This window comes from Caenorhabditis elegans, chromosome V (assembly GCF_000002985.6).
Source record: "Caenorhabditis elegans chromosome V".
In the NCBI taxonomy this organism is placed as follows: domain Eukaryota; kingdom Metazoa; phylum Nematoda; class Chromadorea; order Rhabditida; family Rhabditidae; genus Caenorhabditis; species Caenorhabditis elegans.
Window position 1 is genome coordinate 7,413,202 of NC_003283.11, and position 24,905 is coordinate 7,438,106.

The following is a 24,905-nucleotide window of genomic DNA, read 5'->3' on the forward strand; positions in this document are numbered from 1 at the left end:
ACAAAGGACACAAAATTCACAGATCTAGTTTTGTCATATCATCATTTTGGGCGAAGATGATGATAGTGGTTTTGAACGATTATCATCATCTGTTCAGTTTCACGTGCGGGGTTTGAGACTGTTTCCTCGAACCGAAGAACCTTCAAATTTTCCCTACAACATAGGCGGAGTCATACAGAGAGCAATCATTTTGTTGTCTGTCGACTATATAAACCTTCAAATTTCCATTACGAATTAACCTATTCTCACTTCGAATCGTCGATTCCTTCAATCTTTAAAAATGAAAATGTCTCACGTTCTCGCCGAAATCGTCTCTGAATTCTCTGGATTCCAACACCTTCATACTTCTGCTTCGTCTTCATCAATTTCCACTACTCAAGTGGTTTCAAGAAAATCATCAACATCATCAGATGCTCCCCGTCATTCTCTAAACATTACAGTAGGAGAAGCCGAAATGTGTCAGATTACCAGAAACAACAGTTCTAATAGTCTCAATGACTTCAACTGCCTCCAACGGAAAAACTCATCAGCGTCGTATCTTGTCATCGAATAATTTGTTTTTCAATATTTTTCTGAATATTTGTGTGTTTTATGTGCATCTCATTCATGATTTGATCTCAATAAATTAATTCACTATTTAATTTTTGTATTGAGTTTGAAATAACAAAAAAAAGCCATTAAAATCATACTGTCACCAAGTAAGATTTCCATATAAATAGTTTATAAATATTTTGTAAAAAAATTCTTCGAGCAATATTCATGGTTGCAGTTCACATAATAATGGAATTGATGGAAGGGCTATACCTAATTTGTTATGGATCATGGAAATCGTCTAAAATACGTATATGCAACAAAAAATCGAAAGAGTCTGTTATCAAGACCTAAAACAGTTATCGAGTCCGACTTCATCAGCTCTGCAGAAGCATCGATTTACTGGCTAAAAATTTATTAAAGTGACGCAAACACCAACTTACTAAAACTGTCTCTTGTAGATATTTTGTGATTTTGTGTGAGGTATGTTTATAGTTGCAGTTTAGAACATTTTAACACACTTGATAGCTGGTTGATAAACTAATGAAAAGTTTGTTTAGCAAGCATTTAGCATTTATTACTATTTTTTACTAAAGCATTTATTACTATAGCATTTATTACTAGCAAGGAGATTTGCAAATAATTTTCCCGTTCCAAATAATGATGTCATTCGTTAGTTCTATCAGTATTCAACTACAATCACATTTTCTCATTGATCTTTGTCATCAAAAATCGAAGTATGCTATCTCGGTGACTTAATGATTCTTGTTTTTGTAATCATTTGAACATATGTAATTTTTTTGTGATTTTTTTTTCAACATTGTCACGTAGTTCGATGCTTCGAGGAACTTAGTTTATTATTATTGGTTTTTTTTTTGACATCATTTTTTCCTCCAGCATTTTGCCCCGGAAATCAGAATAGTTTTCAAACTAATTAGTAGCGTTGACATAGTCGAAAAAACTGCGGCGCTACTCTGACTAATTCAGACAATCAGACGAATCCTTAATCTTCAGACAATCGCCAGACACATACAATGTTTTGATAAAAATTATATCTACATCAATTTCACGTGTTACAACAGTTCCATTGAAATTTCCTTGAAACAAAGAACCTTCACACTTTCCCCAGAAAATAGGCGGAGTCCCACAGAAAACGATTATTTGAGCGCCTTTCGACTATAAAAGCCATTCAAATGACCAAACAAATCAACCAATTCTCACTTCGAATCATCAATTCCTCCAACATTTAAAAATGAAGATATCTCATGCTCTCGCCGAGATTGTCTCTGAATTCTCAGAATTCCAACACGTTCATTTGTCTGCTTCATCTTTCTCAATTTCCACCACACCAGCCGTTTCAAGAAAAATATCATCTACTGATGCTACCCGTCATTCTCTAAATATTACCGTGGGAGCAGCCGAAGTGAGCCAGATTACGAGAAACAATAGTTCCAGCAGTCTCAACGATTTCAACTGCGCTCAAAGAAAAAACTCATCTGCATCGCATCTTGTCATCGAATAATTCAAGACATCTGATAACGTATTTCTGCTAATGCATCTCATATGTAAACTTGATCTCAATAGATAAATAAACTCTGATTATCGAAGAAATATGCAAAACAATAGTGATTCAATTTTGTTCTCAAAGCACAGCTTATTTCAGTGAACTAAATAAATTGTGTAAAAAAAGTTCATCAATACAGAGTATACATTTAAGATCAGATCGTATAAAAAATCAAACAAGTTTTTTTTTAAATTAGGCGGTAGAAACAAACAAACTGAAAACGACACAGTGGAGCAAATTCATAGTTTTATGGAAGTATAAATTGTACTGCATAATATTTTTTCGATTAGTCCTAACTCCAAAAAATCATTTTTCAGCCTAATTGATATGACTTTAATTTAACTAATCATTTTTTCCATTGAAAACAGGTTTCAGTTGTATTTTTAGCTTTTATTCATAGTTTTGAGAATGTTGTATTTACTTCTATCAAAACAGGAATGCATGCAGATTTTTGTTCATGTTTGTAAAGTTGCAAGGTCTGACATGACTAGCCATTTTCTAACATTTTGATCCCATCATCAATTTTTCAATCTGAATGTATTTTTGACGTCATCGAAAGCGGAGTGCGTCGTCGTTCAACTATCGGATGATTATAGATCTAGTATTGTCATCTAATATGTCTATGATACACAGTCACGACGACAGTTTGAAGCCAATATCATCATTCAGTCAATTTCACGTGTTTCCCTGACATCACCCTAAACCATAGAACCCTCACACTTTCTCAAGAAAATAGGCGGAGTCGCACAGAGAACGATGATCGAGAGAGAATGATATGACCGTCCGTCGACTATATAAACCTTTCAAATTGGCAAACCAAATCAACCAATTCTCACATCGAATCGTCGATTCCTTCAATCTTTAAAAATGAAAATGTCTAATGCTCTCGTCGAAATTGTCTCTGAATTTTCGGGATTCCAACATCTTCATACTTCTGCTTCATCTCCATCTATTCCTACTACTCCAGTGGTTTCAAGAAAATCATCATCATTGGATGCTCCCCGGCATTCTCTCAATATTACCGTGGGAGTAGTCGAAATGAGCCAGATCACCAGAAACAACAGTGCCACCAGTCTCAACGATTTCAACTGCGCTCTTAGAAAAAATTCATCTGCATCGTATCTTATCATCGAATAATTTAAAAAAAGCTGAGAATTTATTTATGTTAATGCATCTCATATGTATACTTGATCTCAATAAAAAAGTTAAACAAGTATAATTTACCTCTTCTCGACTGAAAAGAACATATACATTGCATATGAATTATTGAATATTTGTTAATCGTACATGAAGTCATTCAATAAAAATAATTCATTCTTAATAACTGCATTTCTTCGTTTCCATTTTTTCCATAGATAGTTCTACCAGGAACGTATTTAAAACTGTTATATTTTTTGGAACGTTCAACACGAGATTGAGGGAAACTAGATCAACAATTTTTTGTTTGTATTTTCACTTCTTATTCTGATTGTACGCTGATCCAACTTTATAAGAGCTAACGAGAAAAATACCATATTCAAAAAAACGTGTTTAAAACACCTGTAAACGATGAGCCACATGAGCCCAACTTCTTGTATCTTGAAACTCATTCAAATTAAAATTTTGAAGTATTTTTAAATTCAGTCAATGTCGCGAATTGTCAAAAGAACATTCATTCTTTCAAAACCTCTGATATCTTCAATGGTCAGCACATATCAATGGTGCTATTGGTTTCAAACCGATTGTTTTTTTTCTGATTCTTCATATCAGATTTACATATCATCATAATAGTCTATAAAGGTCATTCTTTGCTGATTGTAAAAACTGAGTTCAAAAAATTTGCTAAATCAAACTAGATTTTAAATCTCGCATGGGAAACATCTTCCAAATTAGTTGGCAACAGTCACGTTTTTAATTGAACAACGCCACTAAAACTACGAGCGTCATCATTGCTGATTTGAACGATAAAGACCAGACTTCGTCCCAAATTGGTATCTTATAAAAGTCACGTAGCCGGGATAACCTAGATACTTGCTTTTGCAACTTTTGATTTTTTAAAATTAAACACCATACTCTAAATTATTCACTTATCGGGAAGCATACATGATACTAGATGATAATTCTACATGATAATTAACGCCCAAAAATCTTCTGTACATGCGGGGAAATCCTTGCGTTCCAAATTTGTCACATAATAATCGTAGTTTGATTTCATTTTTGGGTGGACGTGGTGACAGGTGCTCAATTGAATTTGGAACTTGTTCACAAACCGACCAGATGTAGAAATATGATTACTCACTGTCTCGATTTCCCCACACAATAACAATAATAAAAGCACACTCTAGTAAAATTGCCTATTTTCATTACGTTCATTTCCTGTTATCATGGCTCAAGAATATACTTGCGCAGATTTCGAAGGTTTAAGTGGTCCTACACAAAATGTTCTTGTCAGTATTGGAAACTTCATTCGTACTTTTGCTTCCAGTGTCGTGCATTACGAATATTATGTTGCTTGGATTGGTGCCATAGTCAATGTGTTACACTTGTATATTTTATCACGAAAGTCGATAAGATGTAACAGTATAAACATATTTTTGATGGGTACTGGTATTTGCGACATGTTTTGCTTGTGCTTATTTATACATGCGTACACACTGACACTCATTTTTCCAGATGATAGATGGTAATTTTTGTGTTTTCTCTATTTGTTAAAAATTATTGCTTACGGGGAAATATGGTATTTTCACTATTTTTCTAAATGATCGTATTTAAACATTTTGGGGGTTTGCTTAGACATCAATGCTCTTAATAACGGCTTAAGTCTAAATAAAAGTTTAGAAAATTTTTTTCAAAATTCATATTCATTTTTCCCATATCTGAGGCGTTATGAGATTTTTTACTGTACATATATATATATTTAATTATGATTGCAGCTGGAATTACCACAGTTACATTAACGTTTTTATCGAAGTATGGGTGTCATCATTAAACGATGTGCTACGACGAGCATCTGCCTGGCTTAGCGTGATGATGGCATTAACTCGATTTTTGATCATGAAAAATTCACTGAATCCTAAATACCAGTTTCTGTCAAAACCTAAATTTGCATTAATATCTATGTTTTTGGCATTTTGGGTGTCTCTACTTGTGTCCGTATTTTATTTAATTCGCGTTACAATTACGGAAGTTGAACCATGGACCCCAGCAGATTAGTAAGGAAAAAACGTTTTGTAATAATACTAGAAGTATTTCAGTTGCGCCGACTATCTGGCAACTTACAGCGAAAAACAGTATTCGAGTAGTGTTACTAAATATTTCGAAGCAAATATTGTTGCGGCAGTTCAAATATTTTTGGTTATGGATGGGTTATCAAAGGTATTTGTTTCTGTTATAAATAAATACCCTTTACAATCAACTCACAAAATTTAGCCTGTACACGAAACCAAACGAAGTTTTTAATTCATGAAACGTTGAACGGTTGCGCCAGAGGTTTTCTGGGTTTTAGACTACTCGGCATTCAGAGGCAACTTCCTGCCACACTTTGGCAACTTATTTAGTGCCACTAAAACAAGTTGCCGAATTGCTGGCAGGAAGTTGCCGAGTTGTTGGCAGGAAGTTGCCACGTAGTGGCAGCAAGTGGGAAAAAACGCTCAGCAACATCCAAATGTTGGCAGGAATGTGCAAAAGTTTGGCAGGAAGTTGCAAGTAAGCAAAGTTTGGCAGGAAGTTGCCTCTGCATGCCGAGGAGCGTTTTTTCCCACTAGCTGCCACTACGCGGCAACTTCCTGAAAACAACTCGGCAACTTCCTGCCAGCAACTCGGCAACTTATTTTAGTGGCACTAAATAAGTTGCCAAAGTGTGGCAGGAAGTTGCCTCTGAATGCCGAGTAGTTATATCTGTATGTATGTATGTATAGCTAAATCATGTGTCGTGTCCAGAAAGTATCGAGATCTGCAAAACAAAAACTAGAGGTCTCCTCTTTGTCGTTTTCATTAGATTTGGGTTATGCCATTGTCTCACTAATTTCCAAGCATTAAAAGTGGCTTCAGACAATACCTGCTGCAATTCTTCCAACTCTAACAGTTCTTCTGATTAGAGAACTCAAGGTCGCCAGTGACTCAAAACGGAAAATCTCAGTGGCAATGAGAAAAGGCAATGAAAAGTGAGTTTGATTGTCTCTTTTTTCGTTTAATAATCATGTTTATGTCAGTTCAAAAACTGACCATACTACAAAGATGGTAATCCTAATGACAATATGCTTTATGTCTGCTGAAGGCCCTATGGGTATTTGTACGGTTGTTCAAGGTTTTGTGGTTGAAAAATCTGGATATCTGTGAGTTCATAAAAATATTCAGGGATCATCTCAATTTTTTTTAGCGGAATCACATTTGATCTAGTGGTCATTTTTGGGTTATTCGTCACAATAAATGCAATTTCTCATTGCTTAATTTGCCTTGCCGTGTCTACTCAATATCGGAAATGTGCAAAAAAAGTGTTTTGCTGGGATCGATGCACTGCAAGGAAAAAATTTCCTACACTAGGAACTTTTTAATTCGGATCAATGCTTGCATTGCAGCAAAGAAAATTAAAACAATATATTGCAGATTACTGTGAGTGCAAAAACAAGTGTGACCAGCTCAAATGCATTAAAACATCTTGCGGAAATATAAATGTTCTTCTGTTTTAATTATTAAATGTGTCAATATAATTTATCTTCTATTTCTATCTCTAAATGTTTCAATTGTTTCCCATGAACGGAAAAAATTACCAATTTCTCCAATACAGGCTGAGTACGGCACATAAGTTGCAGTAACTATGATTTTAAAACGATTGCAACGAATCCTGTAACTTTCGGCGATTCCCTTATGTTATTTGTTTAATTTCTTTCAAATTTATTTATTTTGTACATAAATTTTCGAAATAAATAAATTGTTTCTGTTTCTTAAGTACAAAAAACTGTAGCAATTCCACCTTTAATCTCACAACGTTGGCCAATATTGTATCTGTTTTTTTTTCATAAAAAACATATTTCCCCAAAAAATCTTAATTTATAATCCAAGTTTTGCCAAATCTTCCAATTTCCTAGTTTGAATCATAAATCACTATCTTTTTATGAGCATAAAAAGTTTTTTGGACAAGATCAAACGTATAAAATTTGTTCTTTTCATTTTCCCAGTCTAACAAGATGAGCTGGGTTCTTACAATTTCCCAAATAACTTTTACTATTCTGACAACAATGTGTACTGTATTCGACATTGTGCTTCTGTTAAGTGTGATCAAACAGCGATTTTTCACAAGTAGTACTAGTAAAACTCCTTTTGTATACATCACAGCTATGACTTTAAGCGGGATTATTGGAAAATTTGCCGACTTTTTCATGGTTGATGCATGGCCAATTGGTGATCTGATTGATCCGGTTAACGGATATGAAAGTAAGCTTATAGAGAATTGCACCACAAAATTTAAATTCCACTTCAGATTACCGAAAACTTATCGGAAAGCAAATAACTTTAATTGCAACGTACTGTTATCTTATTGCAATTTTCTTAAATTGCCTGATGACGTGCCACCGTGTCTCAATATTATGCAGTCCAGCAAAAGCCCCACAATGGTTCACTGATATCAAATTAGCGCTATATTCGATGAGTATTATGGTAAGTTGTGAACTGAAAGTGAATAAAAAAAAGTCAAAACTACAGTTGATTCTTTTTGTGGTTCTTTTGATTCCTTACTATTCGGAATGCTCTTTGAATTTCAATGCTCGGGCAAGTTTCCACGAAGCCGCATGTGCTCCCAAGCGACATCAGGTAGATAATGAAACTTATTAACAGCAACCTTTCAAAGTGAACAGTTTTTCACATATTTTTGGTAATCGTTCTTTTAAAAAATCTTTCACAATAAAAACTATAAGAATATTCACTTAACATTCAATTCTTTCAGCTAACCCTAATTCAAAATCAATACTTGATTTGGGTTCCAGTATCCGCCGTGACGGTGAATGTGTCTATGATTTTGTATATCAAATTTTCAAGGAAATTTATCAAAAAACCGATTTCCCTGTCACTAACGACCATTAAACGGGAGAACGAGATGATTCGGCAGGCATGCTTCATTGCAACTGAAATTTCGATTTTCGAAGTTGGTTACTTGTTCATGAGACTTTATCCGGTAATCCATATTCCAGAAACGTTTCCAATTTTAATTGATTGACATTTTACATTTTTCAGGATGAATTTGAAAGCCTACCACAGGAGGTTCAAACCATAACGTATTTAGTGAGACTCTTCGCATTCTGCTCTTTAAATTTCTTTGTGTATTTTGTCGAAACTAAGTCTACACGGAATCTAGTTCTGAACTACATTGGATGGAGAACGAATTCCACGAAGCTTGTCACTCCAACAATAGTTTCCATTACTCAAGTAAAAAGGATTTCATAATTTTTGATTGATATAATAAAAATATACGAGGAAAGAAACATTTCAAAGCATTTCAAAACAATAAATCAGTTGCATTACATAACAAGGATTAGAAAAAACAATTCTTGTAAATAAAAAAGTTCATCAAGCTTCTCCAGGCAATCATTGCGAAATCACACGAGATTCCCAAATTGACACACGACCGAATCTATTTGAGACTGCACGTACCTCTTGTTTAAAACATCTTAACACAGTTTCACGATAGGGTTGGTGCACTAATATCATTGCCAGGATTGTCCACAATCCATTAGTTCCCATAAGAAGCATCATAAAGTTGTTAAGAACTAAATTTTTATACATTAGTAGTGTTGAAAATTTAGTGTTCCATAAAATGAACCAAATTTTTCAAAATCGCTAATTTCGTTATTCCACGAGAAGAAGATATTCGAAATATACCACGAAACTCTCATAAACTTTGTACATTTCGATATATTGAATCGCACCAAAGTATTATAACGGAACTCAAATAATGAAACGTATGAAAATATTGCGGCTGGAAAAATAACTACGTTAATTGTTAGATCTAGGGATGCCAAATCAGGCGTTCGGTTTCTCAAGTTCAACAGAACTTATATATCCCGAATGTACAGGTTTTGGGCAACAATGTGCCTGCCAGACTGATAATTTCTCGTCGGCTTTCGGATGATAAAATTGTTTAGGAAATTTAAGATGATACCTGCCCTGCTACCTGCCTATTGCCTGCCTGTATGCCTACCTAGTATCTGCCTAACTAGTAAGCCTTCCTGTTCACTTTTTTATTCATTTTTTGTGTTTTTCATGAGAAAGTTTTCGAATTTTTTGTTTCCGAGTAGATTGAGAAATCGGGCGCCGCATTTTCTAAGGCTAATTCATTTTTTTCACATACTTACCAGCAGAAAGTGTCATGTGAAATTGAACTTTCGTAGGTGTACCAAGATGGGTCATCAGTCCAACTGGATATCCTGCTGGTGATGGAATCCATATATAAAATCCAAAACCGCTTGTGATAAGAACATCCATAATTGAGCAGACAACATGGAGTAGCAAAATATTAAGTTTTGCATTTTGCATAGTTTTCGGTGTGTGAAACAATATCAGGTATGCTCCAAAAATGTGAAGAGGAATTTCAATTGATGTGAGAGAATGAAGTGCATATGCGAGAAATCTATCAGATTCTAAAAATGAGTCGCGGAAAATGCAAACCATTGTTCGCGATTTCAGAAGAAAACGAGAAAATAAAGTTAATTGGTGTTACTCATTTGCTGAACAGGTGTTTTTTTCCAGAAATGTGGAGCGGATTTTTAAAATTTCTGGAATTACTACAAATTACAGTTGCACTTCTTCCAAATGTTTGGCAGCTGGAACTGGTAAAAAATAGATCAAAAAACCAATTTTCAATTTTATAAGAAATGATGATCAGTAAGCAAAAAGTGCAGGGAGTTTTGGATAGAAAATTACACGTTGGGCTATAATTATCGAGACTGATACTCATGCCTATAAAATTCTGGTTGTTCAAAAATAGTCTAAGATCACATGCTTCATTTCCAATTTAAAAAGGAACAAAATCTGACATCAAACTTCGAATGTATTTGCTTGTCCGACGAGGCAAGTTTTCTGGCGTTCAGAAAAAAAACAGTTTTAGTATTTGTCACAGTTTAGCAAATGAACAAGATTAGAGCAATGTCACATTGCGACCTCATTGAATACAAGAGACTCGTCTCAATCAATGACTGAGCACGCTGCGCGCATCACGAAAGGAACTATTCGCAATGCACATATTGCATTCGTTTATGAAAGACTTCCGTTGGTCATGTGTGCATCATGCGTCCGCGATGTCAATGCTACGAGATTCCTGATGGACAAATAACCTGTGAAATAGCGTTATGTATAAACTTACTCTGGTCATAATATGCATTTGCCCACAATGTCATATAAGCCATTATTGGGAGCGCGAAGGAAACCGACGGTATCGCCATTTGAAGAAGCGATGCGGTGAAAAACTTTGTCTGGAACTTTCGAGTGCTGACTGACACGGTTCTTGTACCACTGAACAGATAGTATGCAGTGTAAGACAAGTAATATATCAACTGGATAAATAAAACATTTATCATAGATACCATCAAAAAAACTGTGACCAGAACTGTATCGGATGTTGGGGAATTCAGGTGCAAGAAGTTGGGATTTTCTACGTATGACAGTGGAATGCAGGGATGATCCTGTAAACAAAAGTGTTGTTGATTTCTATACACTGATGTATAGAGTAATGTCTCAACCTTTTTCACATTCATCCTCCCCTCTTTCTGAGTTGGCATATGCCAAAAAATAAAAATCATACAACCTTGTAAAAAGACAATATTTGTCAAATAAAATAGCGCTCTCAAAAATCGAGTAAATTCAGATTTGTCGTGTCTCACCAGGTTGTTGTAACGTGATTCAAAGAGTGCAACGTATGAGAAAATCGCGGCTGGAAAAATAAGATAACTTTTTTACCGGGCTGGTTTAAACCAGTGTGTGTGTACTGTACCTAATCCAGATGAAAGTGTGATATACGCCTGAATCACCGAATTCACACCGATGTATGACATCAACTCAACCGGGAACCCAGCCGGGGACGGAATCCATATAGAAAACCCGAAGCCGCTCGTGATGAAAATATCCATGATTGAACAAGAGACATGAAGTAGCATAATGTTGTTTTTTTGCATTTTTCATAGATGATGGGGTGTGAAAGAATATTAGGTAAGCTCCGAGAATGTGAAGTGGGATTTCAATTGCAGAGAGGATATGTAGAGCGTACGCCAGAAATCTATCGGATTCTAAAAAAGAGTTGCGAAAAATGCAAGTCATTATTTGAAGTTGTTTTCTAATGAGACAAAAAATATTCTGAAGTATTGTTAAGCATTAAGCACTTTTATTTGTTTTACGAACAGTTGTTTTTCAGATGAGCGCAAAGATTTTTTAAAATATTCGCAAAATGTACATTTGACTTCCAGCAAATTGGTAAAAACAGATGAATTTGTTAGATACTAAGAGTAGTTATGAGAAATCATGTACATTCCTTAAAGCTCCGCAAAAAAGTTACACTTCCTTTTTCAAATCAGGCAGCTGTAATCGATATTCAGCAAATGCAGCAATCCATTTAATTGCCCCGTATAATGATTTGATGGTAGGCAGGTTTTCTATCGTTTGGAAGGAAAATATAACAATGTTGAGTTACATTGTAAAAATAAATAACTTTATTCTTTGCAAAAAAGCATTCAAAAGTACCGCAGAATATTATCAATTGCAATTATTTGATGATATAATAATTAATAATAATTTATTACGCTCGCTGGGAGACGTGAAGGAATACAGAATACAAAAGTTATCATTGTTCGCTTGAACTAGAATTGGTGCAGTCGGGCAATTGTTTCCATTTGCGTAGACTCCTCCATAGTGGGCGAGCGATTCCCGAGTGAAAATAATCACGGAATGAAAATAATCACGGAATGAAAATAATCATTTAAAATTAAACGAAACTCTCCAAATTACTCCATAGCTTTTTGCTTTACCATGGTGAAACTTTTCCCAGGGACTGTTGGCTGAAACTTTAACTATTTTTAAAAATAACTATCTTTCTTACCTCGATTTTTGTGATGGAATTTTTTCTGCAGCACTTGAAAACGTCTTTCACAGTTTTTCGATAATGTGATGACACTGTAAGGCAGATCAAACAATGAATAGTTGCATTTAATGCTACGAAAATTGCCAAAATATCAATGAGTCCAAAACCAATTTTTCTGAAATATTATTTCAATCAATAATTGAAACTTAACATTTGTAAATAGGCATCTTGTAAAAAAAACTTACACAATCGCAGCGTAATCAGACATTACTACTTGTATAATGTATATAGTTCCATTAGGAAGCTCAGCCGCAATAAATGTGACTGCCATTAGTGTGACTAGTTTAGTTGTCTGATCTGTTGCATTACTGCAATTTTGAATCTAGATTGATGAAATTTTTATGCTAGAATTTTCGAACCTATTTTCCGATCCATTTCGTTGTGATATCTGTCTTCTTTTTGAATTAGCCGCTCGGAGTTGTTTGATCAACAAAAATGTTATTATAGGGAACATTATCGCGGGGATAATCTGAAATTCAATATAAGTAATTGTCATTTTCAAGAAAAACAACTTTGAAAAATCCGTCAATGAAAACAAAAATTAATAGATCAGCGCGGTGTTTAATTAAACTTATATCTTCTAATGAGGATTTGTATCGAGGCATAGAAAAATTTGGTGGAAACCCAGTGCATCTGAAATATACTTCAGGAAAATAATCATTGAGTTAATCATCTACTCACTGTTTTGGAGGATTCCAAATTTCCATCGTTATATATTCAAAACAAACCCAAAAATATAATGTCATTCCACTGCTTACAATAAATGCAACACTCATAAAAATGTATGAAAATAAAGGTTTCGATAATATATCAAACTTTGGATTCAAGACGAATTTAACAATTAGAAGTCTCATTAATGCCATCATCACACCGTACCAGGCAGATACTCTTCGAGAGTGGTCCTGTAGAGCTTTTCTCCAAAACTCAAAAAGCTTATAAACATAACTTTGTGGCGGTGAACTTAAAATTGTTAAATGTTCGGACATTTTGAGGGGAAACAAACCATTCATCATTATTTCGTAGCAAAAAGTCAAAATGACCGTACACACCGAGGCTCATTAGCAGCAAGTCGCATACCGATATTCCAATCATCATCACATGTATACTATTGTTAACCATTGATTTTCTTGTTAGAATGAATAAATGGAAAATATTGACAACTACTCCTACGCAGGAAAGTACGAAAAATATGTTAAGAGAACTTTCCTTAATTTTTGAGATAGAGTTCCCAATACTCATCAGATTATTTATAGTGGATTCATCAAGTCCTTCAACATCTAACGGAAAGACAATCTTCATGATGAATAATAATAAAAAATTAAAAATGATTTTGTTTGAACCGTGATTCCAAATGCTTTTTTTTCTGGAATTTCCTTTGCGATAAAATTGGGTTAGGCAGATTATGCGTCTTTAAATGAAATACTGCAAACAGACTGTGGAATCGTTGAAGAAAGCCAAAAATACATTGGTAGCTGTGAGGTTTATGAAGCAGGCGGAAAACCGAGATTAGTTCTTGGCGCGTGTTAGTAAGTATAAAAAATTCACTACAACTCCAAGACGTCCAATAAGTAAATATATTTTGAAGCAGTTTTCAGCGACATTAGCACGTCGAAGAACAAGCGAAAACAAGAAAATTTTTGGGTTGGGAGCGAAGTAATTTGTCTGTTATACAAAATTAAAGCGAACAAAGAAAATATATGTATTTGGAAAAAAAGAAAAAGCTGCGTGGGCCAAAAAAAAGGAATCATAATTGGAAACAATTATGACTACCTAACTGAAAATTCGTGTTTGAAAACATGCGTTTTAGTTCAAAGTTCGGTTCTTATAAGGTGGCCGCACCCCAAGGTCCATCATTTTAGTTGAGTTCTTCATTTCAAGTTCTTGATTACTTCTCATTATTTTTTCCAAGGTTCACCTTGCACATACCAAATTACTCGACAACTGCCTGTCTTGCACTGGTCACACTGGTTTTTTGGAGAGCTGTTCCCTGAAACATAACCTATATCTTTCAAAACTCAGGAAACTATTCTTACTGTAGCTAGGGGTTTAGTAGTTTTGATGCAAAACTTGAAAAGCGCTTTCACAGTTCGTCGATACTGTGATGATACACCAAGGCAGATCAAACAATGGGTAGTTGCATTGATCGCTACAAATATTCCCAATACATCCACAAGCTCGTATGTAATCTCACTGGAAATAATTCAAGACTAATTTGTTACTGGTAGTGATTAGAAGTTTTCATGTGTTTTTTTAAGAAAATATTTTTTTAAAAACTCACACAATTACAGGCTGGTTTATCAAAACGCCCTGTGCGACATAGATCGCTCCAATTGGAAGCTCGGCGGCAATAAATGTTATTGCCATAAGAATCACAAGTTTTGTAGTTTGCTCAGAAGCTGCACTGAAATATTTTATTTCAATTTTGCAAAATTCAGAAAAAACTCAGAACCTGTCTTTCTTAAAACTTCCTTGTGAAGTTTTTCGTCTAATCGATTCAGCTGTCCTTAGTTCTTTGATCAATAGAAAAGTAATGACCGGGAACATGAGCGCAGGAATTATCTGAAATAAATGAAGTTTTCGAGAGAAGTCCCAAAAGCAAAGTGTCTTTACCTTCAATAATCCATCAATGATGCTAAACACAATTAGTGCAACGGAAGCATCAATCAAATATATGTCGTCCAAAGAGGACTTGTACAGAGGTAATGTAAAGCCCAAGGGATATTGAGTACATCTGAATAATATTGAAACATTAGCCACGTGAATTGAAGTTATTTTTGACAATTTTGCATCTGCCGATTAAAAACATATCGACAGACAACACTTTTCATAAATGCAGAATCCTAAAATTTTCGACTCATCAATATTATCGACAATCTCTCAAATGCAAAATTCTCGATACAATGACCATTGCCGTTACAAATTTCCTCTACGTATGCCCACTTCAATTTGGTTACCCCAAGCTTACTCTTTCGGAGGCGTCCAAACTTCTTTCGCAGTGAATTCATATCTTCCCCAAAAGAATAATGTCATTCCAGTGCTCACAAGAAATGCGATAAACATAGATAGGTATGAAAATAACGGTTTCGACAAAGCATCATATTTTGGGTTCAATGCGAATTTAACGATAAGAAACCTCATCAATGCCATCATCACGCCGTACCAGGCAGATAATCTGCGAGAGTGATCTTCGAGAGCTGATGCCCAAAAGTCGAAAATTTTTGAGAAGTAGCTTTGCGGTGGAGCGCTTAAAATTACTGGTTACACGAAACTCTTTGGATTAACAAACCATTCATCATATTTTTGCAACAATGTATCCAGAATATCATACACACAGAAGCTCATTATAAATATATCACAAACAGATATCCCAATCATCATGAGATTTATACTATTGTTTGACATTGACTTCCTGGTTAGAATTAGTAAATGAAAAACATTGACTACCGCTCCAATGCATGCAAGAAGTAAATGAATTTCCAGTGACATTTCCGAGACTTTTGAAATAAAGTTCCCAACATTTGCAAGATTTCTTTTTGTAGATTCATCAAATCCTTCAAAATCTGAAGGTAGATAACTTTCTGACATAATAGCGAAATATGAGAAAAACAATATTTATTCGGCGAATGATTCAAGGAGCCAGACCAAATAATTTTATAAGTGACTGGGTTGCAAATCGAGATATTTGATTAGGTCGCTGGAGGCTATCGTCATTGGGTACAATGATTGTTTTAAATATGATGTGTTTCTTGTAAAAACAAGATAGAAATATCTCAAGGAAAGATTTTTGTTTTAATGAATGTTTTTCCCAACTGCCCTCTTCAACCTGGAAAAAATATTCGCAAGTACACCTGTACCCCATAACGTTTTCAATTCTTTTCAAAGTTTTTTTTATAGTCGAACTTTGAACGGCACTCCAGTTGCAAGCAACATTTTTGACAATTGCTATTGTATTTATTTAACTTTATTAGTGGTAGCAGAGACATATTCAAAAATTGGAAATTCAACAAATTGATATGAATAAACAAACTTGGAAAGACTTCACCTCTTTTGAGAAAATGTTTTTTAAAAAAGTTTAGAAAAAAAAATATGAAGAGACCAGAAGTTTAGAAAATTGATAAGGGGATACAAATACTGGAAGATTTATAGAAACGTTGTTTATATTGAAATGATGTTTGCGAGTAAATATCTAATTTGTTGAAGACTTGAATCTTTCGGTCCTCGCATAATCCTAGTATACAAACAAATACAAGCCATATGAGCATATCAAAATTAATAGAAAGTTGGGGAATCATGATAGTGCGCTGCCCTGGAAGAATTGTGAAATTTCAAACTTTCAAAAAACAATGAAACCTTACCGTAGTTGCGCTAACTGTCCAGGAGCTTTCCTTTCCTATTCTCAACATTTTTTTAACCACTTGCCGATACTCTGATGACAATGCAAAACAAATCACACTATGTGAAGTTGCCACTATACAGTAGAAAAATGATATGAATACACTACCATACCCAATTACATAGTTAAGATATGATGAAGCTGATACTAAAATAAAAGAAGACAAATAGAAAAACGCAGCTGGTGCACTTGACAAAATATAGAATATTGTCATGGTTAACACCAGAACGCCAATACGTTGCCGTTCCATTTGATGTCTATTTGATAATATTTTGTTAGAAAAGTTGGATGACTTGACCAATTCGTGAAAAAGAAGTATTGTTAGTATAGGGTAGGTGATAGCAACCAATATCTGAAGAAATTGATAATACTTTTCTTGTCTGGATTGAAAAATTAAGCTTTTTTGTTAAAAAAAAGGTGATATTTTGCCCTAACTGATGGAAAATAGTTCAATGTGTATGGCGTAAAAACATTCAAAGTTTTTATTTTAAAATATGAATCTGTCAAAATAAATATCAACTCACATCTGAAGTTCCAGAAATAAACATATGAACTTTCCTGGCTTTTTGAAAAACAACAGCTTGATAGTCGTTGATATCATAAGCATCTTCAGAATAGTTTGCAGGCAAATCTATGCATCTAAAATTATTGAGTTTAAGGAAATGAATCGTGGAAAAATACTTACTTATCCCCCGGTTGAAATGACAATTGCTTTTTTATTAATTCTTTCCCGAAATAAAACAGGGCTGAAACTAGAAAACTAATAGGAATAAAAATGAGAAATATGAAGAGTCCAACTTTAAAGTGAGATAGCTGACTTGATTTGTTTGGAAGCTTCATTATTAAAAATCTAATCATTGCAAGAGCAACTCCAAGCCAAAAAGAACATCGCTTGAAAGCATCATTAAGACTATCACCAATCCATTGCATTAGCCTGAAGGTGTATCCATCCATGTTTATACAATCAAAATCAAAATAAATAAAATATCTATATCTATTTTGAGCAATTGTCAGAAAAACGATCAGATCACAAAACCCTATGGCAATTATCAAAGTATTCGTACTGTGTTTCATCATGAAAAAACAAATAAAAAGATGAAGAACAATTATAGGAACTCCGACACTCGCAGCATAGAATTCGGCTACAAAAATATGCTCGGTAATTGTACTGACAATAAATCCAAAATCGTAGTCAAAGTCGCCATAGTCAACTTCATCTTCCATATTGTCACAATTGAACTACACGAAACAAACTTTTAAAATAATATTAAACATATTTCCGGCATGAAAAATATTTCTAAGAAAAATTTGAATGGAAGTAAATTATATTATGAAGTGTTTACGACATGCATTTTTATAATTCTATTGAATTACGAGACCTTTAAGAAGTATAACATGTTATTTCAAAAAACCAAAGAATGAAACTACGGCATTTATCTTATTCATAACATGAAATGAAATCATTTGAATTTAAGTTCCTATGTTATATTCTTCTGAAATTCAATTTTACAAAAATGTGGAGCTCAGAAAAATTCAACATTAAAAGAGAATTAGTATTAATGGGATGTGTTTACTTTGTTTGTATACTTAATTTTTAAAGAAAAAACATTTTTTAATAACATATGGATTTTTGGTACGGAAATTTTCCCCAATTTTTCCAATGATTTTCGTCTTTTGCTTTTTTTATCTGTTCTTGTTTGAAATTCTCATTTCAATTAACTTCTGTAAAATTTTTAAATCTTTTCCCGGAAAGAAAATGACTTTCTTTCTCAAAAATTTGAATAAATTCCTAAAATGAACTAAAATGTATCAACTGTGATTTTTCGACGCGCTTCAGATTTTTTCCAACTTTTTAAATAGAGAGAACAGCTTGTGCCTAGAACAATGTAAAAATTGCTTTTGAATAACCAGCGTAAAATACAAATTACATGACACATTATGTGCCGCCAAAACAACTCCAGAAAATTGCTATTATGTTGTCTAGTATGCTCAATATCTGAAAGGCGCTTCTGCTCAAACAGTATATTTCAAAAATGGATCAACAACTAGATGAACAACTTTTCGTTATTATCGATAAAATTTTCATTAAAATTTTTCTAGTTCAATTTATAATTTCTATCGCTGGAATCATCATAAATATTTCTCATGTATTCATATTAACCAGAAGCTCTATGCGAACTTCAAGTACAAATTCCCTTATGATTGGAATTGCGTTATGTGATGTTATTTTCTTAACGGCAAATTTAAATGATTTGGTACGGAAGTATTGGATTTCTAATAATATTTGCATCAATATCGAATCATATTTATTTGTTGTGAGCCGCCAATGGATTTTTGATTTTTTGAGTGACGTTTCTGAAAAGTCATCCTTCTCATTTGGTGTAATTCTTGCATTAATTCGTCTAGTTATAATGAAAACTACTGGGCGGTTTGAGAACTTCGCAAAACCTATCACAGGTTGTCTTTTGTCTCTAATGATTTTGATTTTGCTCACATTGGCATCTGGTATTTACTATGTGCAATTTTACATTCAAACGTCAAGTTTTTGGAAGCCACCAAAAAAGTCTGCATTTTCAAAACATAGAAAATCAATATTCAAATTCCAGGTGCACAGGATATGCAGCAAAACACACATAGTCAATTTATTCCCGGGAAATTGAAAATAGTGAATTGCCAGTAACATATTCAGCGGAGTATATCGAGTGAGTTTTAAACAAAGCACATTAAAAACCCAGATAATGCAATTACTCTTCCAGGCCCCAATAAACATACTATACCCAATTTTGGCATTGTTTTTGATGTACGAAGTTTGCAAATCAGCTAAGTTTGCTTCTGCAAAATTGAGTCAGAAAACAGCTCTTGAAAGGTATGAATGTTTGCTCAACATGGCTACGAGTTGCCAAATAAATTGTGTTGCCATAGTCTCAAATAATTATTCTAGATCGCACCTTTAGTAGAGACAAAACTACATGGCAAAAGTAGACAACTGGAGGTTGACTCCTAAGCAAGAACAGCAGGAAATAATGTGTTAAGATGGCAAATCACCAGATTTTAAACGGAAATTTGCTTTTGTGGTTCAAAGCTATTTTCAGATACCATTCTGCCCGTATGATTTTGGTAATGGCCGTGTTATATTTCATAGTCGGCGCACCAGGCGGTGTCCTTAATTTTCTCACACTTTTCGTGGAAATAGACTTCGGTTCGATTCTTATCATACTTGTCACCTATGCGCCTGTATACATGTCAACTTTATTTTGTTTCAACGCAATGTCCCACTTGATCAATTTCTCAATGTCCTCCAATTACAGAAGAACAGTGAAGGAGATGTGGTATTTTGGAAAAAGTAAAGTAGTTGTCACCCCGGTGAATTGAGTGTTCAATAATGAACGAGAAATTAAAAAAATTCAGGCGACTAGGAGCAATATCGCATAAAAATGTTAACTATGTGATGTCTATTGTACCTCCTGAGACTTTTCTAATCGGAGAATTGCAAATCGATGTTTAATTTTTCAACATAAAGTTTTTAGATATTTCCATCATTGAATGGAAACAAAAATCATAATCAGATTGCATGCTGTTGTATCTACTAATTGAAACGCATATAAAAATTTAGTTGTTTTTTTAATTATTCTTATGACCCGTCGAGTCTATTGAAATATAACCTTAATTTACTGAAACCCTTGAACAAATATTTATAATCCTAGTGCAGTCTTAACAAGTTTAGTTGCTTCAATTGCTGTTCCCCAACCCAACGTGAATCCGTTGCTCCCGTGACCATAGTGATGCACAACCTTAAATCAACATTTTGAACACATAAAAAAAGATAATTGTGATACCTACCATATAATCTTTTGAGTTTCCAACAGATGTCCTCTTCTGCGCTTCAATTCTGACATGCTTACGTCCCGGGCGAAGTGCTGACCATTCTTTGATAATCTTTGGCTCCTAAATCATAAATCAACTTTTTCAATCAACTTAAATTTAAAAAAAACTAATTCTCACTCTCATTCCAGGATGTAAAGCAATGTATCGTTTCAAAATATCATTTCTATCCTCGTCGGTGATCTCCAAATCCCATCGATTGTCCTGCTTGGTGGACCCAACCACCACGCTGTGCTCTCTAAAGATTTGGCACATAATATTAATTTATCGGCTTCTACTCACTTTGGAATTGTGAAAGTAGTAAAGTCTCGATAATTGAAGTGCTTGTGCCATGGTGCATCAACTTCCAAAATGACTCCTCTAATGGGGTAGCAAGTATCGTCATCACCAGCCAACTTTCCACCGTACAAGCCTGCGCAGTTTACAATAACATCGTAACCAGCGTCGGCGACCTAGAATGAATTTGTTAGACATTACTCTCCAGGTTATGATGGGTATGGGTTCAGAAATAAGGGAGGGGTGATCTTGTTTTTTGACTTCTCGGTCGCCAACTTACTGCGTCCAAACTCGTCACTTCTTGTTGCTTGAACTCGATTTTTTGCTCAAGCAGCAAATTCTTCAAATAAGGCACGTACTTGTTACCTTCTGATGCGTAGGCGGTGTAGTGAATGCAGTGCCTGAAAGCCACAGTATAGCAAAAGATGTGACGCTAAGAAGCCCACTTTGATGGTTCGGGAAAAATGTCCAGCCGTTCTCTATCATCCAAGAATCTAAAGTTGTACACAATATCGCCATAGGCTCTTTGTTGTTGCTTCAATGACTCCAAGTTGTCGGATTGAATATGTCCAGAAACTAATTTCACGCCGGTTTCGGATCCTTTTGTAGTGCGATAGAGATGTGAGAACCAGGCGAAAGAAGCACGTCCGTATTCACTAAAAATATTACGTTAAAAAAAATATTTTGGTAATAAAATTATTTATTCTAAAGCTATTAATAGCATTTTTGGCCCGTGGCAACACTTTTCTAGGATTTAATATTTTTTTTGTAATTAGTTTTTAATTTGAAAAAAATAGGACTATAAAAAATAGGATAATCAAGCAAGTTTGGTTATCTGTTTGTTATGTTATTCCAATTTTTTCAGAATTTTTTTTATTTATTTATCAAAGAACCTCACGTATTCTCCTCATAATCGATTCTAAATAATCCTGCTGGTCCTGCACTGCACGATTTTTTAAATGGTTTATCGTGGAGCACAGTTATTTTCGCATTTGGTATAGCTTTTGATATTTGAAGTGCTGAAGTACATCCAATGACTCCTTCGCCGATAATTGCAATCTTCGGAATTATGTTTGCCATTTTATTCTGAATTAATTAAGAAATGAAGAAGTCTTTGTTTAGAAATTGCGAAAATATAATAGGAAAATGCGTAGATTTTTGATCATGATGAGAAATAAAGTTCACGTTTGTTAAAATGAACTCACTTTTATACACTTATCTGCTCATCAAAGAACGCACATTCCGACCTCGTGGCTGCTCTCGATAATAGCTGAGAGAGTGGTGAAATGCGAGACGCAGCCAGTTAGAAGGGTTGAAAAATGAAGAGACTATGGCTGAACGGGAGTGAATAAGGCTCCAAAAAACAAAATTCACAGTTCATTTTTTGGATAAGATTCTTGAAACGATGGGAGAAAAATTTTGATGATGATAAAGTTGAAAAAAACCGGGATCTTAAAGGACAGAATTGCATTCAGAATTTTCATTCAGGGTCTTCGTTTTTCTTTCAACTTGTCAATATTTTTTTATTCAAAATGTATATATTTTCTATGCAAAAAAAAAACAACTACTGGGATTCTTAAATGCCTAACAACCTAATTGTAAGGTTAATTTCAGGTAATTTAATGAAAACATGAAAAAATGTACTCTGCCTTAAACAAATATCAGTGATCAACGAATTAGTCAAAACAAGTCCCAAATTATAATTTGAATTAGCACGTACTCAAAACACTCCGGTCAGATTGAAACGTTCAATGAACGAAAGTACCCATACTATATATCTTCTCAAACCCTCCTCCCGCCATCGAAACCAAAGAAGCAAGGACCCCAAATGGGCGGGATTTGGTGACACAAAGAACGATAAGACGGTATTCTATATAACATAGTCATGCGCTAGCGGTTTTGAACGGTATTCCACACTTCTTCGATTTTTTTTCTATTTTTTTAAATGTTTTATTTTTTTTTTTTTATTTATATGATTTTCAGAATCATTCTCAAATGAAAGTCCCTCACGTCATAGCTGAGCTGGTTTCGGAGTTTTCTGGATTTCAGCACACTCCAGATTTTAAAGCGTCAAGGTCAACTGGAAACTTTGAGGAAGGATCTGAAGAAGGTACATCTGGAAGCCATAAACCAGAAGAACATCACCATAAGGAACATCATGGACATTCGTTGTACTTTGGAAAACATTCTGGTAAAAAGCATTTGCCACCGGTTGTTGAAAACGACGGCGACACACATTCCAATCACAGTGATGTGTCCGGGTCGGGATCCTCATTAAAAGAAAAGAAGCATCACGGATTGACTGCTCATTTCAAAGATCTATTTCATATTGGGCACCACCATCATCATCACGGAGAGCATCCACACTCGAAGCAAAATTCTGGAGCTTCTACGCCGGCAAGGAAAAACTCGACTGGAAGTGAATGTCCGTGCTCGAAGCAAGAACAATGTCACAAGCATTCGATTAATATCACTGTTGGAGCGGTAAGTTATCTTTTTCTTTTTAAACTTTTTTTCAACTTTTAGCCACTAATTGAAACATATGCGCCGAGAGTCAAATGCAAAAAGGTTGTGTAGCCTAGAAAAAAAATGTTGTGTAGCCTTAATTTCTCGAAAGTTAAACGCTTTAAAAATCTGAAACTTTTCTGACACGTTAAAACTTTCACCTTATGTGTTTTTTCTATTTTATGTTAAGCTTCAAACCCAACCATCTCGGATCAAAAATTTTCAATTTTTCAGGACGAAGTTCCAACGGTTCTTGCGACTCCACCAAACGAACAAAATATCCTTCATGCTCATTTTATCAAAAACCAATCGCCATGCATATCACGAGTAGTCAGCTCAAGCTCACTGAAAGAAAAACTTCATAAAATCAAAAGAACTACCAGTTCCGACAGCGACACTGATTTCCCTGAGAAAAAGTGTTCTGTAGCTTCATATCGAGTTGTTACTCATTGACCAGTTTTAGCTTTTATGTGAATCAACTCAATGTAAATAAATTTATTTGAAATTAAAAGTTGTTACACGTGACCAGTCCAAACAGTTTTATGCGCAGCGAAAAGATAGGAAATCGGTCAACAAGGCCAAACCGCATTCGCGCATTCTTTTTCTTTAGAATTTATCATTTGACTATCGATTACACTTTGATAGGTTTTTAAATGTGACCAGGGCCACATGTGATGATGAAGGTGAAAAGCGAGAAATGGATATAGTCATGCTGCAAGGTTCAAATATTGTTTTCTAGGTAGGAAAGGGGAGAGAATATTTGGAAGTTGGAAATAAGGAACTGCAATAAAGGCCTTCAGCTAATTTTCATGGCAATCTATTTTGTAGACTTGGTATCTTATTGAAAATACTTTTTAAAAAATTATCTAACTATTTTCTTGTAATTTTAAAGAATAATCTCAAATTTTGTAATTGCAAATTAGCTCTGAGAATAGTCCGAAAGTCGATGTTAAACAATTATATTATTTTATTTTTATAATTTTATTCAAATTTTGAGCAATTTTCTTTTTGTTTTCTTTGCTCACCGATCACTGGGAAAAAATTCCATTTCAATTTATCTGTTCAATTTCCGATTTCCTCCTTTTTGGCAATCCTCGCCGGGCTGCATTTCCGTAATTGTACTCTTCTCCGTTCTTCTTCTTCTTGTTCTTCTCTTCAACAGAACCACTGAAACCAAAAAAAATGAATGTGGAGCACACATGCACTCCTCAATTGAGAGAGACGTTGGCTTGGCTCCTCCGCATATAGCACATAAGTCTCGACAAAACGAAGAAGACGGAAGACGAAGAAAGTAGACACAGAAAGAGAGCGGACATTCATTCAAATCAATGGCGCCGTTTCTCTTGAACAAGTGATGAGAGAAGAGGGGGAAGAAGTGAAAAAGGCACTCACTTACATGCACACTCTCACGCACATGCACACCGTCAGCAGGGCTCCGCACTTGGAGGACGACAAGGATTTGCTTCATTCTTTTACTTTTTAGCTAGTGTTTTCTTGAATTAGTTTTAGTTTCATTGGAAAACTTGTTTGGAATTGAAACTTCAGATTTATTACAGAAAAAAAAATCTCGAATTGAAAATAAATTGAGAATTTTTCCTGTGTGTTTTGTCAAGATGTTTCAAATCTACGCCTGATGGCTTAATTCCAATTGAGAA

General features: G+C 34.6%; 12 protein-coding genes and 2 pseudogenes across 17 annotated transcripts; 7 read left to right on the forward strand and 7 right to left on the reverse strand.

Annotated features, from left to right (window-relative positions):
* Positions 1-280: 280 nt before the first annotated feature.
* F18E3.11 (Ovule protein) lies at positions 281-553 on the forward strand (the record flags this gene model as incomplete). The annotated part of the gene is made up of 1 exon (NM_001028645.7): positions 281-553. One exon carries the CDS (start codon positions 281-283, stop codon positions 551-553), a length of 273 nt encoding a protein of 90 aa, NP_001023816.1.
* A 1,230-nt stretch (positions 554-1,783) lies between these two features.
* F18E3.12 (uncharacterized protein) lies at positions 1,784-2,053 on the forward strand (the record flags this gene model as incomplete). Its single annotated transcript, NM_001129450.4, has 1 exon — positions 1,784-2,053. One exon carries the CDS (start codon positions 1,784-1,786, stop codon positions 2,051-2,053), a length of 270 nt encoding a protein of 89 aa, NP_001122922.1.
* A 909-nt stretch (positions 2,054-2,962) lies between these two features.
* F18E3.13 (uncharacterized protein) lies at positions 2,963-3,232 on the forward strand (the record flags this gene model as incomplete). Its single annotated transcript, NM_001129451.4, has 1 exon — positions 2,963-3,232. One exon carries the CDS (start codon positions 2,963-2,965, stop codon positions 3,230-3,232), a length of 270 nt encoding a protein of 89 aa, NP_001122923.1.
* A 1,226-nt stretch (positions 3,233-4,458) lies between these two features.
* srw-67 (G-protein coupled receptors family 1 profile domain-containing protein) lies at positions 4,459-6,627 on the forward strand (the record flags this gene model as incomplete). The annotated part of the gene is made up of 6 exons (NM_072499.3): positions 4,459-4,757; positions 5,008-5,286; positions 5,329-5,449; positions 6,125-6,237; positions 6,286-6,408; positions 6,453-6,627. 6 exons carry the CDS (start codon positions 4,459-4,461, stop codon positions 6,625-6,627), a joined length of 1,110 nt encoding a protein of 369 aa, NP_504900.2.
* A 633-nt stretch (positions 6,628-7,260) lies between these two features.
* srxa-4 (G_PROTEIN_RECEP_F1_2 domain-containing protein) lies at positions 7,261-8,512 on the forward strand (the record flags this gene model as incomplete). Its single annotated transcript, NM_072501.2, has 5 exons — positions 7,261-7,507; positions 7,554-7,729; positions 7,775-7,882; positions 8,016-8,243; positions 8,303-8,512. The coding sequence occupies 5 exons, from the start codon at positions 7,261-7,263 to the stop codon at positions 8,510-8,512; spliced, it is 969 nt and encodes a 322-aa protein (NP_504902.2).
* A 141-nt stretch (positions 8,513-8,653) lies between these two features.
* srh-126 lies at positions 8,654-9,736 on the reverse strand (annotated as a pseudogene). The gene is made up of 3 exons: positions 9,421-9,736; positions 8,948-9,044; positions 8,654-8,835 (listed from the first exon to the last, which is right to left on the reverse strand). Coding segments are annotated over exons 1-3 (595 nt in total).
* A 635-nt stretch (positions 9,737-10,371) lies between these two features.
* Positions 10,372-11,235, reverse strand: F18E3.10 (Serpentine Receptor, class H; the record flags this gene model as incomplete). Its single annotated transcript, NM_001356695.1, has 3 exons — positions 10,372-10,746; positions 10,804-10,994; positions 11,055-11,235. The coding sequence occupies 3 exons, from the start codon at positions 11,233-11,235 to the stop codon at positions 10,372-10,374; spliced, it is 747 nt and encodes a 248-aa protein (NP_001343658.1).
* Positions 11,236-12,057: 822 nt separating this feature from the next.
* Positions 12,058-13,493, reverse strand: srw-68 (G-protein coupled receptors family 1 profile domain-containing protein; the record flags this gene model as incomplete). Of its 2 annotated transcripts, NM_001028647.2 has the most annotated exons (7): positions 12,058-12,111; positions 12,153-12,309; positions 12,380-12,502; positions 12,554-12,663; positions 12,707-12,827; positions 12,876-13,154; positions 13,198-13,493. In NM_001028647.2, the coding sequence occupies 7 exons, from the start codon at positions 13,491-13,493 to the stop codon at positions 12,058-12,060; spliced, it is 1,140 nt and encodes a 379-aa protein (NP_001023818.1). The 2 variants fall into 2 exon arrangements, with proteins under 2 accessions (NP_001023818.1, NP_001023817.1); NM_001028646.1 differs by lacking the exon at positions 12,380-12,502.
* A 631-nt stretch (positions 13,494-14,124) lies between these two features.
* srw-69 (G-protein coupled receptors family 1 profile domain-containing protein) lies at positions 14,125-15,779 on the reverse strand (the record flags this gene model as incomplete). The annotated part of the gene is made up of 7 exons (NM_072504.1): positions 14,125-14,181; positions 14,228-14,384; positions 14,473-14,595; positions 14,644-14,753; positions 14,805-14,925; positions 15,160-15,438; positions 15,481-15,779. 7 exons carry the CDS (start codon positions 15,777-15,779, stop codon positions 14,125-14,127), a joined length of 1,146 nt encoding a protein of 381 aa, NP_504905.1.
* Positions 15,780-16,137: 358 nt separating this feature from the next.
* Positions 16,138-17,915, reverse strand: srw-71 (G-protein coupled receptors family 1 profile domain-containing protein). The gene is made up of 4 exons (NM_072505.4): positions 17,273-17,915; positions 17,112-17,226; positions 16,550-16,939; positions 16,138-16,500 (listed from the first exon to the last, which is right to left on the reverse strand). The coding sequence occupies exons 1-4, from the start codon at positions 17,809-17,811 to the stop codon at positions 16,483-16,485; spliced, it is 1,062 nt and encodes a 353-aa protein (NP_504906.2). The 5' UTR covers positions 17,812-17,915; the 3' UTR covers positions 16,138-16,482.
* A 705-nt stretch (positions 17,916-18,620) lies between these two features.
* Positions 18,621-19,959, forward strand: srw-78 (annotated as a pseudogene). Its single transcript has 4 exons — positions 18,621-19,150; positions 19,194-19,263; positions 19,344-19,453; positions 19,680-19,959. Coding segments are annotated over exons 1-4 (990 nt in total).
* A 240-nt stretch (positions 19,960-20,199) lies between these two features.
* On the reverse strand, positions 20,200-21,831 carry ddo-2 (D-aspartate oxidase 2). 2 transcript variants are annotated; one of them, NR_136371.1, is made up of 7 exons: positions 21,639-21,831; positions 21,192-21,401; positions 21,026-21,146; positions 20,752-20,921; positions 20,590-20,707; positions 20,428-20,532; positions 20,200-20,378 (listed from the first exon to the last, which is right to left on the reverse strand). NR_136371.1 is itself a non-coding variant. In NM_001383337.2 (7 exons), the coding sequence occupies exons 1-7, from the start codon at positions 21,823-21,825 to the stop codon at positions 20,280-20,282; spliced, it is 1,005 nt and encodes a 334-aa protein (NP_001370668.1). In that variant the 5' UTR covers positions 21,826-21,831; the 3' UTR covers positions 20,266-20,279. The 2 variants fall into 2 exon arrangements, 1 of the variants encoding a protein (NP_001370668.1); NM_001383337.2 differs by having other exon boundaries at positions 20,266-20,378; positions 21,644-21,831.
* Positions 21,832-22,728: 897 nt separating this feature from the next.
* Positions 22,729-23,757, forward strand: F25E5.8 (the record flags this gene model as incomplete). Of its 2 annotated transcripts, NM_072508.7 has the most annotated exons (2): positions 22,729-23,229; positions 23,485-23,757. In NM_072508.7, the coding sequence occupies 2 exons, from the start codon at positions 22,741-22,743 to the stop codon at positions 23,701-23,703; spliced, it is 708 nt and encodes a 235-aa protein (NP_504909.1). The 2 variants fall into 2 exon arrangements, with proteins under 2 accessions (NP_504909.1, NP_001367533.1); NM_001380691.1 differs by lacking the exon at positions 23,485-23,757 and having other exon boundaries at positions 22,741-23,271.
* A 547-nt stretch (positions 23,758-24,304) lies between these two features.
* F25E5.9 (uncharacterized protein) lies at positions 24,305-24,718 on the reverse strand (the record flags this gene model as incomplete). Its single annotated transcript, NM_072509.1, has 2 exons — positions 24,305-24,592; positions 24,647-24,718. The coding sequence occupies 2 exons, from the start codon at positions 24,716-24,718 to the stop codon at positions 24,305-24,307; spliced, it is 360 nt and encodes a 119-aa protein (NP_504910.1).
* Positions 24,719-24,905: the final 187 nt, after the last annotated feature.